Source organism: Leptonychotes weddellii, chromosome 5 (assembly GCF_054177405.1).
Source record: "Leptonychotes weddellii isolate Sample4059 chromosome 5, ASM5417740v2, whole genome shotgun sequence".
Classification (NCBI taxonomy): domain Eukaryota; kingdom Metazoa; phylum Chordata; class Mammalia; order Carnivora; family Phocidae; genus Leptonychotes; species Leptonychotes weddellii.
The window spans coordinates 88,125,259-88,145,533 of NC_138373.1; the positions used below are offsets into that span (position 1 = coordinate 88,125,259).

At 39.5% G+C, this 20,275-nt stretch overlaps 1 protein-coding gene and 1 long non-coding RNA gene across 9 annotated transcripts in view; one reads left to right on the forward strand and one right to left on the reverse strand.

The window, feature by feature from the left end:
• The window catches only part of BMAL2 (basic helix-loop-helix ARNT like 2), a 107,725-nt gene that overhangs the window by 43,784 nt on the left and 43,666 nt on the right, over nt 1–20,275 (forward strand). For 3 of the 8 annotated variants that reach the window (XM_031036124.2, XM_031036128.2, XM_081821365.1), the window contains 5 exons: nt 5,631–5,672; nt 8,845–9,002; nt 15,900–15,979; nt 17,396–17,488; nt 19,652–19,769. In XM_031036124.2, coding sequence (XP_030891984.1) covers nt 5,631–5,672; nt 8,845–9,002; nt 15,900–15,979; nt 17,396–17,488; nt 19,652–19,769 — 491 coding nt within the window. The other 5 variants (XM_031036125.2, XM_031036129.2, XM_031036130.2 and 2 more) reach the window with 4 other exon arrangements.
• LOC115943477 (uncharacterized) overlaps nt 1–20,275 on the reverse strand; it is a 31,769-nt gene that overhangs the window by 11,080 nt on the left and 414 nt on the right. The gene's annotated exons all lie outside the window — the stretch shown is intronic.

Below are 20,275 nucleotides of genomic sequence, written 5' to 3' on the forward strand. Positions count from 1 at the left end.
AGTTGTTGTTTAGCCTCCATGTGTTTGTGGGTTTTTTAGGTTTTTTGGTGATTGATTTCTAGTTTCATACAATTGTGGTTAGAAAAGATGCATGGTATGGATTTCAGTCTTCTTAAATTTATTGAGACTTGTTTTGTGACCTAACATGTGATCTAGTCTGCATAATGTTTCATGTGCACTTAAAAAGAATGTGTACTCTGTTATTTTTAGATGGAATGTTCTATATATGTGTGTTAAGTCCATCTGGTCTAATGTGTTGTTCAAAGCCACTATTTCCTTATTGATTTTCTGCCTGGATGAAATACCCTTTGATGTAAGTGGGGTGTTAAAGTCCTTTGTCATTATTGTATTACAGTCAGTTTCTCTATGTTCATTAATGTTTGCTTTATGTATTTAGGTGCTCCTGTGTTAGATACATGGATATTTACAATTGTTCTATCCTCTTCTTGGATTGATCCCTTTATCATTATGTAATGGCCTTCTTTGACTCTTGCTACAGTCTTCGTTTTAAAGTCCATTTTGTCTGATATAAGTATTGCTACCCCAGATTTTTTTTTACCCCACTTCCATTTGCATGAATATTTTTTCTATACTTTTCCTTTCAATCTATATGTGTTTTTAGGTCTTTTGTAGACAGCATTTGTTTTTTATCCATTCAGCCACCCTGTGTCTTTTGATTATAGCATTTAGGGCATTTGCATTTAAAGCAATTATTTGTAGGTATGTACTTATTGCCATTTCTTTCTTTTTTTTTTTTTTCCTGGCTGTTTTGGTAGTTCTTCTCTTGCTCTCTTTCTTTGTGATTGATGCATTTCTGTAGTATCATGTTTGGCTTTCTTTTTCCCTTTTTTGTGTCTATTATAGGTTTTAGGTTTGTGGTACTATGAGGTTCATATATAACATCCTAAGTATATAGCACTCTTTTTAGTTGATGGTCATTTAAGTTCAAACACATTCTTTAAAAAAAACCTGATTTCACCCTTTCCTTCATGTTTTATGTATATGCTGTCATATTTTATATCTTTATTCACAATTTTCTAACATCTAATTATGGCCATTTCTTTTCCACTTAAGTTCCTTTAACATTTCTTGTAAGGCTAGTTTAGTGGTAATAAAATCATTTTGGGGGGAACTTCAGCTCTGAATGATACCCTTGCCAGGTAGAGTATTCTTGGTTGTAGGTTTTTTCCATCACTACTTTGAATATATCATGCCATTTTCTTTTGGCCTGCAAAGTTTCTGCTGAAAATTCAGCTGATAGCCTTGTAGGGTTTTTCTTTTCTTTCTTTTTTTTTTCTCCCCAGATAAAATTTTATTCAGAAGGGGGCGCCTGGGTGGCTCAGTCGGTTAAGCGTCTGCCTTCGGCTCAGGTCATGATCCCAGAGTCCTGGGATTGAGCCCCGCATCGGGCTCCCTGTTTGGCGGGAATCCTGCTTCTCCTTCTCCCTCTCCCACTCCCCCTGCTTATGTTCCCTCTCTCGCTGTGTCTCTCTCTGTCAAATAAATCAGTAAAATCTTTAAAAAAAAAAATTTATTCAGAAGGATAATTTTGAGTGCTGTGAATTGTGTAAGACTGTTGAATCACAGACCTGTACCTCTGAAACAAATAATACATTATATGTAGGGTTTTTCTTGTAGGTAACTTTTTCCTTCTCTCTTGCTGCCTTTAAAAGTCTCTCTTTATATATTTATTTTTAAAGTAGGCTCTATGTCCAGTGTGGGGCTTGAACTCATGACCCTGAGATCAAGAGTAGTATGCTGTACTGACTAAGCCAGGCAGGTGCCCCCAAAGTCTCTCTTTATCTTTAACCTTTGACATTTTATGTGTCTTGGTTTGGATCTCCTTGGGTTCATCTTGCTTAGAACTCTGTGCTTCTTGAACCTATATATCTATTTCCTTCCCTATGTTAGGGAAGTTTTTAGCTATTACCTCTTCAAATAAGTTTTTTCCCTTTCTCTCTTGCTGCTTCTTCTAGGTCCCCTATAATGAGAATGTTTTTTCACTTGATGCTGTCTAAGAGACCCCTTAATCAACCTTCATTTGTTAATTATTATTTTTTCTTTTTGTCATTCAGCTTGTGTGCTTTTCATTAGCCTGTCTTCCAGATCGCTGATATATTCTGCATCCTCTAATCTACTGTTGATTCTCTCTAATGTATTTATTTCAGTCACTATATTCAACTCTAATTGGTTCTTTTTTCTATTTTTTTTAATCTCTTTATTGAAGGTCTCACTGAGTTCATTCACTCTTCTCTCCAGCCCAGTGAGCATCTTTATGATCATTTTTTAAAGTTTTTTTTTTTATTTTTATTTTTTAAAGATTTTATTTATTTGACAGAGAGAGACATAGTGAGAGCAGGAACACAAGCAGGGGGAGTGGGAGAGGGAGAAGCAGGCTTCCCGCGGAGCAGGGAGCCCGATGCGGGACTCGATCCCAGGACCCTGGGATCATGACCTGAGCCGAAGGCAGACGCTTAACGACTGAGCCACCCAGGCGCCCGCATCTTTATGATCATTACTTTAAATTCTTTATCAGGCATATTGTTTATCTCCATTTCATTTAGCTCTTTTTTCTGAGGTTTTATCTTTTTCTTTCTTTTGGAGCGTATTTCTTTGTCTCCCCATTTTGCCTGGCTTCCTGTGTCTGTTTCTATGAATTAAGCAGAATAACTACTTCTAAATTTGAAGGAATGATCTTGTGTATGGTCATCCCCTATGTAGACCTTGTGTGTTTGGTGACTTTCACTGGCTGGAGATGTGGCTGGCATGGGCTGGGTGTCCCAGGACTCCACACAGTGGGGCACCCTGGCAGGATAGCTGAAGTGGGTACAGGTCATTGTGGTCCCTGGGCTCTCCCTGCAGCAGGTACCCTGGCAGGATAGCTAAAGTTAGAGTGGGTGCATGCCAGGTGTCCCAAGGCTCTACACCCAGAGGGAAGCTTGACAGTATATAGCTGAAGCTGACATGGGTATTATTCGGAGTATCCTGGAGCTCTCCACACAGAGGGCACCCTAGCAGGACAGGTGAAGCTGAAGTGGGTGTATCCCAGGAGATCCCAGGGCTCTCCATGCAGTGGGCGCCGTGTCCCAACAGCTAAAGCCAAAGCTGTTGCAGGTCAGAGTGTTTCAGGTTCTATGTGCTGAGGGCACTCTGGCAGGATGGCTGAAGTGAAGGTAAGCTGGGATTTGTGGGCACTATTTTCAGGGGGTGATCTGGTGGAGTGGCTGGAGCTGAAGCAGTGTGTGGACCAGGAGACCCTTGAGTTCTTTGTACAGGGGGTGCCCTGGTAGGATAGCTGAAGTGGGTGCAAACAGGTATGTTCTAGGACTCCGTAGAGAGAATGCCTTGGAGGGGTGTTGACTGGAGCTGAGGCAGGGTATATGCCTGGCCAAGGAGGGGTCCTGGGGTACTCTGCACAGGGGTTGCCCTATATCACATTTTGTCTGTCCATTCATCTGTTGGTGGGCATTTAGGTTGTTCCTATCTTTTGGCTACTGTGAATAATGCTATTATGAACATTGATGTACAAGTATCTGTTTGAGTCCTTGCTTTAATTCTTTTTGGTATATACCTGGGAGAATTGCTGGGTCATATGGTAATCCTATGTTCAGTTTTTACGGAACCACAAAAACTGTTTTCGACAGTGGCTGTACCATTTTACGTTCCCACCAGCAATGTGTGAGGGATCCAGTTTCTCCATATCCTTGCTGACATTTGTTATTGTCCATTTTTTAAAAGAATATAGTTATCCTACCAGGTGTGAAGTGGTACAGACTTACATTTTCAAAGAATCACTTGGGAAACAGCATGGAGGATGAGCTGAAGGGGGAAAACCCAAGAGGCAGAGAAAAGAGCTGAGAAGTTCTTGCTAGGGATTGTTTTCTGACCATTGGTCTAAGAGAGTGGTCCTGGACAGCAGTGCATGGGAAGGGAAGGACATGTTATGACATGCTTAAAAGAGAATTCATGTTAAGGAGAGCAGGCACACAAGAAGTGTTCAAATTTTCTGACTTGGTTACCTATGTGGAGGATGATATATGCTCAGATCAAGGGATAGATGGTGAATTCAGTTTTTGACGCAATAAGAACATGGTAAGTCTGGGATCTTCAACTGGGCAGTTGGATATGAGGGTCTGGAACTTAGGGGTGATGCCTGGTCTGGAGATAGAGATTCACACATCACTAATGTTCAGAAAGCCATTGCAGTGATTGGCATGAATTCAGTCACTGGGGGAAGTGTATGGAGTGGGAAGACTTGGGGGCTGAGGATATACTCTGGGGGGACTCGGGCCTAAACACTGTAAAGGGAGGAGGGAAATCCTACCCCAAATGTGAGAAGACATGGCTCTGAAGCAGGAGTAATATCTCAGAAACCAAAGGAAGATTTTAAAAAGAGGAAGGCATGAAAAGGAGCAAATCTGGAGAATGTTTTGATAGTATTTGCAATTACCTAGGTTTGTGCTGCAAACAAGAGAAGAATTGTTTGGCTAATACATGATCGTGCCTTTTTTCTGTTCTACCAGGGACCATTAAATAATAGTGTATTTGGATTTCATAAGTACAGTAGGTTTGAATTTCACCATTTCTTTTGAGTTTTTTTTTCTTGTAGTTCAGTTGACAGTGTTATATTAGATTTGTGTGTACAACATATAGTGATTTCACAATTCCACACAGGACTCAATGCTCACTATGATAAATGTACTTACCATCTGTCACCACATGATGTTTTAGGATATTATTCACTATATTCCCTTTGCTGTACTTTTCATCCCTGTGACTTATTTATAACTGGAATTTTGTACCTCCTAATTCCCTTCACCTATTTTGCCCATCCCCTCATCTACCAGAGGGGACTCTGGCAACCACCAGTTTGGTCTCTGTGTTTAAGAGTCTATTTTTATTTGTTTTGATACATTTGGAAATATATTTTTAAAAATATGTATTTTTAAAAACTACTCAGCCTGCATAATTTTTTAATGTGGAATGTATTCTGTCACCATCAGTATATTTCATTTTAGTAGTGGTCTGGTGGTAACTACGTTTCTTAAATATACATACACGCACACGTGTGTATATATACATATAGTCACACACACATATATATACATTTGGCATATTCTGCTAGGGAATATACTACTGTGAATATTAATATTATTGGCAAGTGATCAGAGTTTCCAGTTTTCAATGATATTTTTTAATTAAAAAATAAATTTTAACAAAATAAGTTCCTTTTGATTAAAGGTCTGAGATTGTTCATTAATTTTTAGGCTATTTTAAAACAGCCAATACAAAATTTTTGGTTAAGCCATCAAATGTCTAAAAATTATTCTATTTAATATAATTTATATGAAAATTATATTTCTCAGGATTCGCATGAGATAATTTTTGTTCATTGTCAGTTAACAGTTTTTGTTGACTTGTTGGGGATGATGTGCCTGTCAGCCTTAGGAGGAGAACTACCACTTGTGTTGACAATAATAATCACTTCCGGTCATTAGGAGCTCAGGGTAGTATTTCTAACGAACGACTTAATAGGAATTAAGAGGATGATAATCTCACATTTATTTTCTTTCAAGAATTACATAAAAGCTGTTTCCTGTAGTTTGACATTTTATCCTGCTTTTTTGTAGAATGGAAGATGGTGAACAACAAGTAAAAGTGAAGTCCTTCAGGTACATTGAACCACTGAGATTGATAGATGGTGGGTGGAAAAGGTTGCACCTGCAAACCTTTAGCCAAAGTAAAAGGTGACGTCAAGATAGAATTGATTCATGAATATTAGGTTTTTCTCATTCGGTACCTGTTACCTTTTCTATCTACTTGAATAACATTTTGTCTTAATGTGCCTTTAAATTTTTCTTAGAGGGACTGTTTATTAAAATATTTCCTTTAAGCACTAGAGCAAAGCTGATTCATGCCATAAACAAATCAAAATTACTTCCGAGGAGCATCTGATTGTTAGGAATTCATCCTCATAAATTCTTTGTCAATTGTTTCAACATATTCTCAACGTCAAAAAAAATTTTTCTACATCTGGCAACATGGCCACATCTCAGTTTTGCTTTTTCTTCATTTATTCTGGTTTTTGATATGATTTACAAAACACTGACAGGGGTCAAAGTGGCAGTAACAGTACGCAGAATTAAGAGCCAGGCCCTGCTGCTAAATTATCAAGCATGGAACCAGCCTCTGGTAAATAGGGCTTTCTCAAATACAGTCTTCCGGAATTCTTTTCAGGTGCATCTCCTTCAAGTAAAGTGCCTTATTCAAAATCTAGCTATTTTGCCTTCCTCTGGGTTTCCTAGCTCCTACTATCATCATTCATTGTTCTCCACAGGGCCTTGCTCCCACCTGTACTCACCTGTCTCTAACACCCTACCTCTGAGACAGAACACCCCATCTGCTATGCATTCCTGGAAACAGGCATCTCTGCCCATTGCTCGTGTCTGTTGCTAGTGCGTAATACTGGTAGAAACAAGAGGTGATAACTCTAGCAAGATGATAACTATAACATTCTTCTAATCATAAAATTTTAATCTAAAAATTACTCCTGAATGGACCAAAGCATGAGTATATAACTAAATTTTATGTGAATGTACATATAATTTAAATTCCATCCAGTTCATCAAAAGTACATATTTTGTTCCAGGAGTGACATGACCCAAGGGTGAATGGTTGTGGGGACGCGGGGGACGGGGAATATTATCTCCATTGGTTTTCATTAGTGTTCTCCCCTCCCCCACTCTTTTATGTGGAAAAATTACATTTTCTTTCATCTAATTTAAAGTTGCCATAAAGACAGGTCAGAGCAAATGTCCTCCTTTCCCATCAGACTGTCTTTTTTAAACTCTTCTTCTGTGGAAATTCTGGAGGTGCCATGATCTGAGTGTTGTAGGGGAAACAGACAGATGTTTACAGTTAAGTGTGAAGAGTAAAAGAGCCTAACTCAAATGTAAGGTACAAATATAAGATATACATTTTCCCCCTACATTTTACCATCTATGAAAAAGGTCTTATCAATGGCCTCTTCCTGTTAATTGGCAACGTTTTTCTTTCCTTGTGACGTATTAAACAATACTGAATTTTCAACAGATGGTGACTTAGGTCTGGTGACATGGTCACAGTGTAAAAGATACTGAGGCAACTGAGAGAGGAAGGGGATTCATCAGGTAGTAGTCACAGATGGTTTCCAGGAAGAATAACTGAGCTGGGTTTTGAAGAAGGAGGAGGATTTTTCCAATATAGAAGGGAAGGACATTCTAAGCTTAGCAAAGAGCAAGTCAGAGGAGATGTGAGGTGACTTGGCATGTGTGAGGACCAGCAAGTCGTTTGGCATTGCTGCGGAGTAACGTGGAGCTGTAGGGAATGCACGGAGAGAGGAAACTGGAAATGAGGGCACAAACCAGGTCATGGAGAACCTTGGGGTGTCATGTGGGAGTTTGGCCCTTCCTCTTAGGCAGTGAAAATACATGTTAGCAGTTTGATGCGATGGAATTAGATGACTTTGTTTGTTTTAGAGTGATAATTCTGGAAGTCGGGGTTTATATAGACTGGAAGAGGAAGATGCTGGGAGTATAGCAAGTTAAAAGGCTTTTGGGGGTAGTGCAATGAGCTGTCACCTAAGGAATCAAGGTGGTGACAGAGTGGGGAGGAAGACAAGACCTATATAAGAACCATTTAAGAACTAGAACCTATAGGAGTTTGTGATTATTTGGCTCTTCAGGGTGAAGAAGGAAGGGTCTAGAATGAGCCTAGTGATATCAGCAAGATATCACCAAGATAAACTCTACAGGAGTAAATCAGGGGTAATGGAGGAAGGAGGAATAAAATGGGGTAAATTGCAATTCAGTGTGGGCTTACTTGAGGTTTAAAGTACTTGTGAATCATTTAGGTGTGTAGTTCAAGTTCTGAAGGTCAGGAATGGGGTGAAGTATGAACGAGATAGAGATTTAATAGTAAGTAGCTTATGAACAGCTGTAAAGCCTTTGAGAGATGGTGCTATCTCAGGGTGAAGCTATAGGGTGAGGAAAGAGTAGAGCCAAGTGGGGAATCTTGGGGACACTGCTATTTAAGGACGGAGGAAGAGCTGATAAAGATACTAAGGGGACTGAGCAGAGCAGGGAGGACGGAGGAACAGGAGATGGTCACAGGAGCCAGCGGAAGAATGAGGAATGTCAGTACCATCAAATTTAAGGCAGGGATCAGCAAGGAGTTGCATAAAATAAGGATGACCTCTGCTAAAAAGAGTGTCAGTGGGGCAGGGTTTGTGGAAGGTTGATTTTAATAGATGGAAAGGTGCCTGCTTGAGAAGTGAGAAGAGTGGAGATGGTGATCTTCCAGGAAGCTGGCTGAGAACAGAAGACAGTAGCAAGGTAAAAACCCCTAGGAGTGGGGAAAGGTGGGGTTTTTTTTCCCCAGAGGGAGAGATTTGCACACATGTGCAGTCCCGTGGGAAGCTGCTGTGGAAGAGAATGAAGTTAAGATGCTGAGGCGAATACCGGAGAACAGTGATCTGTAATAAGAGGAAGAGTTGGGTAGCTTTCTAAGACTGAGGGAGGTTCTAAAGCTACCCATGTAGCTCTCAGACACATCTTAGTTCTTGAAGGTTTCTGGAAATAAGACAGGGAGGAAGAAGCAGGGGTAGTTGGTGGGGGTGGGATGAGAGATGAGCCCCATTCCTGCGCTCAGCAGCTCCCTCCTCTTCCCTGAACCACAAGTGCAGGGCCAGAGTTGGGAGGGAGGTGGGTGTGCTCTTGTGGGCCTCCTCTGGCTCCAGCCAGTGCCTCCAGGTTAACTCTGAGTCTGCTCGATGTTAAAAATAAAGGAGGTTCTTTTCCTTCTTAGAGAAGCTCATAGCCAAACCGAAAAGCGGAGGAGAGATAAAATGAATAACCTGATTGAAGAACTATCTGCAATGATCCCTCAGTGCAATCCCATGGCACGTAAACTGGATAAACTTACAGTGTTAAGAATGGCTGTCCAACACCTGAAATCTTTAAAAGGTGAGTTTGGAAATGGCTTCTGCATTTGTTTTGTTTTGTTTTTAAAGATTTTATTTATTTGAGAGAGACAGAGATAGCAAAATAGCAACAGAGAACATGAGCATGGAGGAGAGGGAGAAGCAGGCTTCCCGCGGAGCAGGGAGCCCAATGTGGGACTCGATCCCAGGACCCTGGGATCATGACCTGAGCCGAAGGCAGATGCGTAACCGACTTAGCCAGCCAGGCACCTCGCACTTGGATTTGTGAAGTCCTCCCTGTAATTGAGATCCTGGATTCATTTGTTTTGCTGTTGTTGGCTACTGAAATTCTATACAAATGTGTCTTTCAGCTTTATAGGCATCAGTTTGTTTATAGGCATCAATTTTGATGCTTGCTCATATTCTGTATGTGGAGAGAATATTAATCGGGGTATGGAAAACCTTGGTTTCACTAAAAGCTTTATCTTAAGTGCACACAGTATGTCTTTACATTTGTGTCATCTTCAGTGTCTTTCATCAATGTCTTAGAGTTTTCAGAGTACAGTCCTTCCACTGCCTTGGTAAAATTTATTCCTAGGTGTTTTATTCTTTTTGATAATGTGATTGTTCTCTTAATTTCTCTTTCTGCCAGTTTGTTAATAGTGTATAGAAATGCACTGGATTTCTGTATGTTGATTTTGTATTCTGCAACTTTACTGAATTCATTTCTTAGTTCTAATAGTTTTCTGGTGGAGTCTTTAGAATTTTCTATATGGAATATCTTGTCACCTGCATATAGTGAGAGTTCTACTCCTTCCTTACCAATTTGGACGCCTCTTATTTCTTTTTCTTATCTGATTGCCATGGCTCGGACTTCCAGTACTATATTGAATAAAAGTGGTGAGAGTGGACATTCTTGTCTTCTTCCTGATCTTAGAGGAAAAACTTTCAGCTTTTCACCTCTAAGGATGAAGTTAACTCTGGGTTTGTCATTTATAACATTTATTATGTTATGTTCCCTCTGTACCCACTTTGTTGAGTTTTTCTGAATGTTGAATTTGTCAAATGCTTTTTCTGCATCTGTTGAGGTGATCATATGATTTTTATCTTTCACTTTATGTGTTATGTTGATTGATTTGCAGATACTGAACCATCCTTGCATCTCTGGAACAAATCCCACTTGATCATGGAGAATGATGTATTTAATGTATTGTTAAATTTGGTTTGGAAATATTTTGTTGAGGACTTGTGTTCATCAGGGATATTGGTCTGTAATTTTCTTGTTTTGTTAGTGTCTTTGTTTTTCATATTAGGGTAATACTGGCATCATAGAATGAATTTGGAAGTTTTCCTTTCTCTTCTTTTGGAATGATTTGAGAAGGGTAGTATTAACTCTTCTTTAAATGTTTGGTAGAATTCACCTGTGAAGCCATCTGGTCCTGGACTTTTGTTTATTGGGAGTTTTTTGATTACTGATGCAATTTCATTGCTGGTAATTGGTTTGTTCAGATTCTTCCCGATTCAGTTTTGGGAGATGGTAGGTTTCTAGAAATTTACCCATTTCTTCTAGTTTGTCCAATTTTTTTTTGCATAATTTTTGTAGTCTTTTTTAATAGCTTTGCATTTTTGTAGTGTCGGTTGTAATTTCTTTTGCATTTCTTTTTTTTAAGATTTTATTTATTTATTTGACAGAGAAAGACACAGCGAGAGAGGGAACACAAGTAGGGGGAGTGGGAGAGGGAGAAGCAGGCTCCCTGCTGAGCAAGGAGCTCGATGCGGGACTCAATCCCAGGACCCTGGGATCATGACCTGAGCCAAAGGCAGACGCTTAACTGACTGAGCCACTGAGGCTTCCCACTCTTGCATTTCTGATTTTGATTCTTTGTCTTGATGCATCTGGCTAAAGTTTTAACAATTTTGTTTATGTCTCTATTTCATTTATTTCCACTCTGATCTTTGTTCCTTTTCTAGCTCCTTTAGGTATAAAGTTAGATTGAGATTTTTCTTCTTTCTTAAGGTGGGTCTGTATCACTATAAACTTCCCTCTCAGAATTGCCTTTGCTGCATCCAAGAGATTTTGAGCCATTGTCTCTATTTTCTTTCATCTTCATGTATTTTTTCCTTCCCTCTATGACTTCTTTGCTGACCCACTGGTTATTTAGTAGCATGGTTTTTTTGGCCTCCACATGTTTGTGTTTTTCCAGTTTTTGTTTGTTTGTGTGTTTGTTTTGTAATTGATTTTGTTTCACTGTTGTAGTCAGAAAAGATGTTTGATTTCAGTCATCTTTTTTTAAATTTCAGTCTTCTTAAATTTATTGAGACTTGTTTTGTGGCCTAACATGTGATCTATTCTGGAGAATGTTTCATGTGCACTTGAATGTATATTCTCTTGTTTTTGGATGGGATGTTTTGTGTGTGTATATCTGTTAATCCCGTCTGCTGTAGTTTGTCAGTCAAAGCCACTGTTTCCTTATTTTCTTTTGGGTGATCTATCCATTGATATAAGTAGGGTGTTAAAGTCCCCTACTATTATATTACTGTTCATTTCTCCCTTTATGTCTGTTAATGCTTGCCTTATATATTTAGGTGCTCCTATGTTGGATGCATATTTACAATTGTGATAACCTCTTTTGAATCAATCCCTTTATTATTATGTAATGGCTTTCTCTTCTCTTGTTACAGTGTTTTAAAGTCTATTTTGTTGATATAAGTGTTGCTACCCCATCTTTTGTTTTGCTTTCATTTGCATGGAATATCTTTTTCCATTCCTTCATATTTAGCCTGTGTCTTTAGCTCTGAAGTGAGTTCTTTGGACGCAGCATGTAGTTGGGTCTTATTTTGTTATCCATTGCATCACCCTGTGTTTTTTGATTAAAGGTAAATAAATGTAATGCTCCAGAGTAATTATTGATAGGTACATACTGGAATTTTAAAAATTGTTTTCTGTTTGTTTTTGTAGTTCTTCTCCATTCCTTTCTTCTTCTTTTGGTCCCTTCCGTTGTGATTTGAGGACTTTCTTTAGTGTTATGCTTGAATTTCTTTCTCTTTATTTTTCGTGTATGTATTATAGGTTTTTGGTTGTAGTAACCATGAATTTCACATAACATCCTAAGTATATAGCAGACTGTACCCAAATTGATGGTCGCTTAACCTTGAACACATTCTAAAAGCACTACATTTGTACTCCTCCTCTCCACATTTTATACATAGGCTGTCACATTTTATATCTTTTTATTTTGTGTATCCCTTAACTAATTTTTGTAGATATTATTTTACTACTTTTGTCTTTTAACTGTCATACTAGCTTTATAAGTGGTTGATCTACCACCTTTACTCTGTTTGTTTTTACATTTGAAATATTTTTCTTGCATAATTTTCTTCTAGTCTTGGCCTTTTCTTTTCTGCTTAAGAAGTCCCCTTAACAAGAAAGAGATAATTTAAATCACCTTCCTTAGATTTCTACATGTGGTAGAACAGTGGCTCCTTGTACTCCAACCTGCGGACTATGTGCAGATCTGGAGAGTAGGCAGTGGGGAAAGAAAGTACAGACTTGATCCCTTCAATGCCAAGCAGAACAGCGCAAGTGTGGGAACACTGCTTGGCAGGCTTCCTTTTGGGAGTGTGACAGGAGGTCTTATTTTCCTAACGATCCATTGTGAAACAGGATTCTCTTTTACCCACAACTGGATCTTGCATAAGTTGTATGCAATATTTCCCTTAAATCTTTAAGCAGTGAACATTTGCAGGCCCCACTGAGGTCATTTGATTGCAACCCTAAAATTACCCAACAATTTTCACATTCGCAATGCCCGGAGGGAGGAGGACCTAAGGGAAAAGTCATGAATCCATCAACTAATTCAACAAACATGCACCGAGCATCAAGTAGGTTCCTGTCTGTGCTGGGAACTTGAAAAGGAAGGAACAAGATCTCTGTGCTCTTGGGATTCACAGTAGGCGAGGGAGACAGACCCAGGTAGAGACCATTAAAATCCAGGGTGCTAAATGCTACAGTGGAAGTAAGAGTGGGAGGAGCAGCAAGAGAAGCTCAGTAGGGAGGACGTACTGTCTAAATCCAGAGCAGATTCCTTGCACCAGAGCACAGGTTTTTGCCATTGGCCCTTCTGAGGTGGTCAAGGACTCATCACCCACCCTGAGCATACCCTTAAGTTAGTGCTGCCCACAAGTGAGAGGACTTAAGGCAACTGGGTCTGCCTGCATTCCAGTGCCTTTACAGGAGTAGACCACCCAACTTGTTCCACAAAACCTGGACCCCAAATCATCAGAGGGCTGCATGTGGATCATGTTATTTTGGTCCCTATATAATTATTTTAAAGACAAATGGGTCGTGAAATGAGTTTTTGTACTGTAAACTTTAAATAGTGCTTTTGAAATTATCTGGGTGGAGGACAAGTGTTACCCACCCCCCACCCATTATAAAGTACAGTTAATTCCTGGAAAAATGATCATGGGCTGGGGCTTGGCACAACAATGTCACATTTCCATAAAAGTGTCTAAAATTTTTTTTTAAAAAAGATTGATTGATTTGACACAGAGGGAGAGCGCATGCATGTGCACAAGCAGGGGGAGTGGGAGCGGGAGAAGTGGGCTCCCTGCTGAGCAGGGAACCCAAAGCAGGGCTCCATCCCAGGACGCTGGGATCATGACCTGAGCGGAAGGCAGACGCTTAACCGACTAAGCCACCCAGGCGCCCCTAGAAATGCTTGTTCTTCATTTCTGTACTCACCTGCCACAGTTTGCTGATGACATTGGTCTGCAGACAGCACTTGGAGTAGCCCTTCTTCTCAGCATGTGCCTTCAGAGAAACTGTGGGCATTCTATATGTGTAGTCATATTACTGGGGCTCAGTGGGGTGCAGTGGTCCATGCATGTAGCTCCCAGAGGCAAACCTCCTGGGTTCAAAGCGTGGCTCCCTGACTTAATAGCGGTGTGACTTATTCAAGTCACTTCACATTCTGATCAACTTCCATAGCCGTAAAATAGGGATAATGCATTTACTGCGTAGGGTCGTTGTTAAGAGTAAAGAGTAACACCTATAAAGGGCAAGCACAGAGTTTACTCAGGGTGGGGGTGGGGGTAGCAGGAGCAATAGTTACTGTGATTTTGATCATCTTAACCTAATGAACGCTGTAATAAAGGTAAGTGATCATGTTTCCTTGTTTGTTATCTCTCAGGGCGCCTGGGTGGTTCAGCTGGTTAAGCGTCTGCCTTCTGCTCAGGTCATGATCTCAGGGTCCTGGGATCAAGCCCCTGCATCGCATGGGGCTCCCTGCTCCGCGGGGATCCTGCTTCTCCCTCTCCCTGTGCTCCAACCCCCACTTGTGCTCTCTCTCTCTCAAATAAAATCTTAAAAATTTTGTTACCCCTCATTGGCCCATGCACAGAATATCACAGCATGCGTTTTATTAACACACCTCAGCCTGGCTTCGGCTCTGCCCTTACGCCCACCCCCCATTTCTCCTTAGCACGTCCTCGCTCACTGCCCAGGCTCGCCCGTTCTGGCTGATGGACATGGACAGGGTTTCCCCAGCATACTTCTGCCAACCTTCGGGCCAGACAAGCAGATAGCACTGCCTTGCTCAAATTGATTTATGGCTCTACCCTGGTCTGGAACTCGGTCTGTATCTTTCTGCTCTTTCTCAACTCCCTCCCACCAGGTTGCTATGTAGTCATTTATAATAACAAGAAATCATTTGAGGGAATTCTTGGAGACCTACCTAAGGTAGATGCTGACAGGGATTTTCATTTGCTTATGCCAGGCTCATAAGGGTGCTACCGGTCTGAAAAAGTCAGACCATTAGGTATTTTTTATTTTCTGGGGTTTTTTTCTCCTCCAGCACTTAGGTATTTTGTGAGTTTGAGCTGCAAATTCATCCAAGGGCCACTGTGTGGTTAAAATGTCCCAGGGTGGGGAAAACAACAACAAAAACCTCTCAGGGTATTAACCCATCTTTCTCTTGCAAAAGCAACTTTTCTTGCTGTCCTCAGGAAGAGGGGCTTGGGGTTAGGAGAGTTGAGAAGTGTAAGAGAGGGAAAATTGATTTACCTGTGAATTACCCTTGCCTGGAGGTTATCTGGGGACAAGGCACCTTGGCTTGGTGGGCTGTCCCTTGCGCCCCCTTGTGGCCACGAATGGCTTTCTCCTGTTGAGGTGGGCGGATGCCTTTAAGGCAAATGTGATTCGGCGCTTCCCTCTATTTCTCTCATTGAAAGGTTTACCTAGGTCGTGACCTGCTGGTTCCTCATTTTGTCGGCTGTTCAGTTAGAGACTTTTATTTTAATACAATAAACTCTGTGCTAAGGGCTTAAAATGAACTATTTCACTTATATTTTATACATTTTTATATATTATCAGAAATCTCCATATGATTTTTAAAGCGCCATATGGGAAAATTGTATGAATCCATAGAAGTGATTTAAAGTTCCACAATCTTCCTCTTTAGGGTAATTCACATAATCAGTTCTTTTGTTTTGTTTTTTGTTTTTTAAGTAGGCTCCATGCCCAGCACGGAGCCCAACACAGGGCTTGAACTCACGACCGTGAGATCAAGACCTGAGCTGAGATCAGGAGTTGGACACTTAACCAACTGAGCCACCCTGGTGCCCCGGAGCAGTTTTAAGAAGCGGAATTATCAATTCTAGCTAGATTCTTGAATACTGTTGCATGTTATTATAGTGTTAAAAAGAATCTAGTTCTTTTTTGAAATCCAGCTCCTACTGTCTACACATTTAAGTATAAGGGAATAAGATCCAAGAACTTAGCAAGTATAAAAGCAGGACATCTTAATCTAGTAATAATGAAAGAATGATTACGATAAAGTTGTAGAATGTGCTGAAAGTACCGTCTTCAATGCAAAAGCAACAGTGCGCAGTTCCCTACGTTTCCAACTCTATTTTCCGTAACTTTTGGACTTATTTTTAGGTATGACAAATTCTTATGCAGGAGATAATTATAGACCTTCATTTATTCAGGATAATGAGCTCAGACATTTAATCCTTAAGGTAAGTCAAGAGTTATATTTGTCTAAGCCGTGTTTGTCCTTTCAGTTTTACTTGGATGGGAGGCAGCTTTTCTTCAGTTTGCTTCCGGCTGCCAACATTCAGGGTTCCCTAGTACACCACAGCTCCCTTCCTACAAAAATAAGTTGCCTAAGTAACTGTGTCTTAGTTTGGGCTGATGAAAGTAGAGACAGAGGATAGGCACTTTCCAAAGTATGGAGCAAAGCTCGTCTTTAATCCTAAACTTACACTGCCTGCTGTACTCACCTCCTATGCCATGGGGTCTGTTCCCCTCCGTCACCACCTCCTTCAAAGCCATCTACCTTGTATCCTTTTCTCTTCTGGATCCTGTTCTCCGCTCATTAGCCAGTTACTGCTTACTGAGCTATTATTAGTCGATGCTTTGACATTTCTGTTCTCATCATTTCATATGCATGGGTTTTCAGATTCACTCGTCTAGAGGTTTATTTGACCTGGAAAATATGACCATGTCATTGGCTTATCCTGCCCCCAGGAGGTGATAAAATGTCTTGATCTTGTGCTATGACTCCTGGGCTTTAAACTGCAGCATGTTTAAACAGAAAGATTCTTCATACATATACTTGTCTATTTTTCTTTTGAATTTTTTAAAAAGCTCTTTTATCTGAACAGCTGAATTTAAATATAATATTTCTGATAGGAATGTAAGGATTTTTTTTTTTTAAGATGAAGATATTTAAAGTTAGCAAAATGTACAGTATGCTTTGGAAGCTTTCTCACTAATCTTTAAGTGTGTTTTTTCAGTCCTAACATAACATGGGTTCTGCCCTTCTAGAATATGTCTGCCTAACTCACCTCATGTTTGTTTCCAGTTAGTAGAAATTAATCAAGGGAATGTCCAGTGGGGTGCTAGACTCATCCTGTGTCCATATATATCCATTTCCCTAGAAGTTGCTTCACAAGGAATATACTGGGCAGATTTCAATGGGAGTAACTGATGTTAGAATTTTTTAAGTTTCATTTTAAATGAGCGACACCTTATTATTTAAAAAGTATATTGTAGAATGTCTTCTCTTTTCCTTGTGCCCGCTCTACACATTCCCTTCATCTAAGCACATCCCCGGACAGTTGTTAATGCTGTGTTTTGATATCTTTATAGTTTCTATATGCAGTATAGAATTTGGGATGGGTCGTTTTTGTATTAGAAAATATCTCAATCAAATATTCCGTAGCCAAACTTTCCATGTCAAAAACTAGTTTAGACTGGGGTTCAATTTGATGTTCTTCATCAATCCCTTTATAGCTTAAGAAAATGTCCTGATTTTACTAGCTCTCTGACCACTTTGTTTTATTGCTATAGGAATTTTCACAGTATCTGAATGTGTGTAAGAAAGACAGAAGATATTTAAAAATATTCACTTTTATATTTTTAAATCCTAGACTGCAGAAGGCTTCCTATTTGTGGTTGGATGTGAGAGAGGAAAAATTCTCTTCGTTTCTAAATCAGTCTCCAAAATACTTAATTATGATCAGGTATCCAAAACTGAAGATATTTTCCACACAATGTTTAATTTTTTTTGAACGAACACATATTTCCAAGTTCTCTTCCTGAACCCTATCCTCCCCCTGGGCTGTGGGTGCTTAGGTTCTGCTAGGTTAGAACTCCCAGAGAGATGGAAATATATGGAAACACTATGGGTTTTTCTTTCTTTCTTTTTTTTTTTAAGATTTTATTTATTTGACAGAGACACAGCGAGAGAGGGAACACAAGTAGGGGGAGTGGGAGAGGGAGAAGCAGGCTTCCCGCTGAGCAGGGAGCCGGATGTGGGGCTCGATCCCAGGACCCTGGGATCATGACCTGAGCCAAAGGCAGACGCTTAATGACTGAGTCACCCAAGCACCCCATGGATTTTTATTTCTGATAAGGGTGCTCACTTCCTGACCTCCAGCAAGCTATTTAATTTTCCTGAGCTGCAACTTTCTCTTATGTAAAAAGGGGAAATGATGATTACACCTATCCCTTACGATGTAGAGACAAAATAACTGTCACATTTGAGACTGTCAGAACAATGTTAGCTGTCCTTCTGTTTCCTCCAAAAGACAGCATTATTATTTATTATTAGGTTATATGCATTGCATAACAGCTTTTGATCTAAACTCTGGCAACAAACTCTAAACTTCATCTTTTATTTAACTACTTTTAGAATCCTTTTACCTCCTCATTCCCGAGCACCATTTAATTTGAACTAGTTACTCAAAAGCTCTAGCACTAACACTAATCCAATAGAGTGAATAAACTAGCACCTGTGGCCACTTTTAAAATATACATCAGATAGACCACAGCTTTACTCTTAAATAACTCCCAATAATTTCACCTATATTCTCCCCAAACATGAAAATTTGGGAGATATAAGATTCACAGATAATGAGTTAAATAGCAGAAGAAGAGGTATTATGAGCCTACATACAGAAGGAGTAAGAACCAAATGAATCATGCAGCTGGTTGTAGCTGCATCAGGGACACAAAGGCAGGTCAAGACTTGATTATTCTATTTCCTAACAGGAAACAGAAAACATCACACACACACACACAAAGATAACTTACAATTCAGAATAACATTTAAGTTCCAAATTAGTGACATGGAATCTCATCCCACTGGGCACTGACCTAGCATTTCAGACCATTCAAGAGATATACTGACTACTCAGGAGGACTTTGGAATCCCCATGATGTAGGGTCTGGTCCTTAGCTTTTCAGATTCAGAAACCTGATTTGCTTTGAAGCATAGAGTTCACACAGTAGATTGATTTATAAAATGCTATTATTTAAAATATGAGATATCTAACTTCCAAGCTATCTTGGCTACTTGGCCATTTGTCCAGCTGGTCCATGTGTTCTGTCTAATATAAGAATATCTACTTAGGTAATAAAGGATTTCACAAGGTGGGGTGATCACTGTGGGTCGGGGAAGGCTTCATATACAAAATAGAATGTCTGCTTAGGCGTTAAGATGAGCAGAGAAGGGGAGGAAGACATTTCAAGTTGAGGGAGTTGGGCATTGGTGGTTCAGTGGTAGAATTCTCACCTGCCAAGTTGAGGGAGTTGGGGAGTAAAAGCCAATTGGTTAGAATGGCGAGGGAACTATGAGTTTGTAGAGAAGGGGTAATGAATTCTAGGTGATGAGACCATATAAGCAAAGACATAGACGTGGGAATGCTGTACATACTGGGAGAAGTGGAATGGGAAGTGGGAGGTGTTCTAGGTTGGACTTTGTTTAATAGTACTGTGATTTTTTTTTTTTTTTAAATCTGAGTCACACCATAAAATCACAGATACTTTGTGGCTTCCATATTGCATGCAGTCTCTTTACTTTTACCAAGGTTAAGAAAAATTTAAAGTAAATCATAATATGACTTAGAAGCAACAAATGAATTGGGGGGTGTTAACAAGAGTTCACCGAATATTAGTGATTAGGTATTTGTGATTTGTGTGTTTCCATATACGGTTTTGTGTGCATGTATTTCTATCTACAAGTATCACCCTGCTTTTAACACTAAGTTAATGTCACACGGAGTGGTAGATGTATCTTTGAGCCTAAGAAAAAGCAGTTTTAACAGTATTTACCATATGGTTGTGTGAAGAAATGTAGAAAAATTATGGTACTGATTTTAAATGAACATCTACCTTATAAATAGGCTAGCTTGACTGGACAAAGCTTATTTGACTTCTTACATCCAAAAGATGTTGCCAAAGTAAAGGAGCAACTTTCTTCTTCTGATATTTCACCGAGAGAGAAGCTGATCGATGCCAAAAGTAAGTGCTCATTTCAGCATGCCCATACTTTTATGTAAATATAATTATTACTTAAAAGCACAGCTATACAATATTTTGAAAAATTAGCTAATTATGGTTTTATCATGAGGAAATTTAATGAACTTTACAATCATTAACCTCAGAGTTCAAAAAACAATATAACTAAATAGAGAATTCTTATACTCATATACACATACAAAACAAATATATTCATATGAAGATGCTTTGTTCAGGGGGGAGTATGTGATTGCTTCATATTCACTGTTTTTCATATGTTAATAAAGTCTTTACAAGAAAGTATCATTTGGGATTTAAAAAATTGCTGGGGTTTCCATTATTCAGCTATATGCTGAGACGGTTCTCTTTCTTATATGAGTTAGGTCTACTCAATATGAAAGACCTTGTATAATTGTGCTTTGGAAGTGTAAATATCCTTTATCTTCTCTGAAAATGCTTAGTACCAATTATTTATAATATAATGATGCTTTATGCCATTGATTACTACT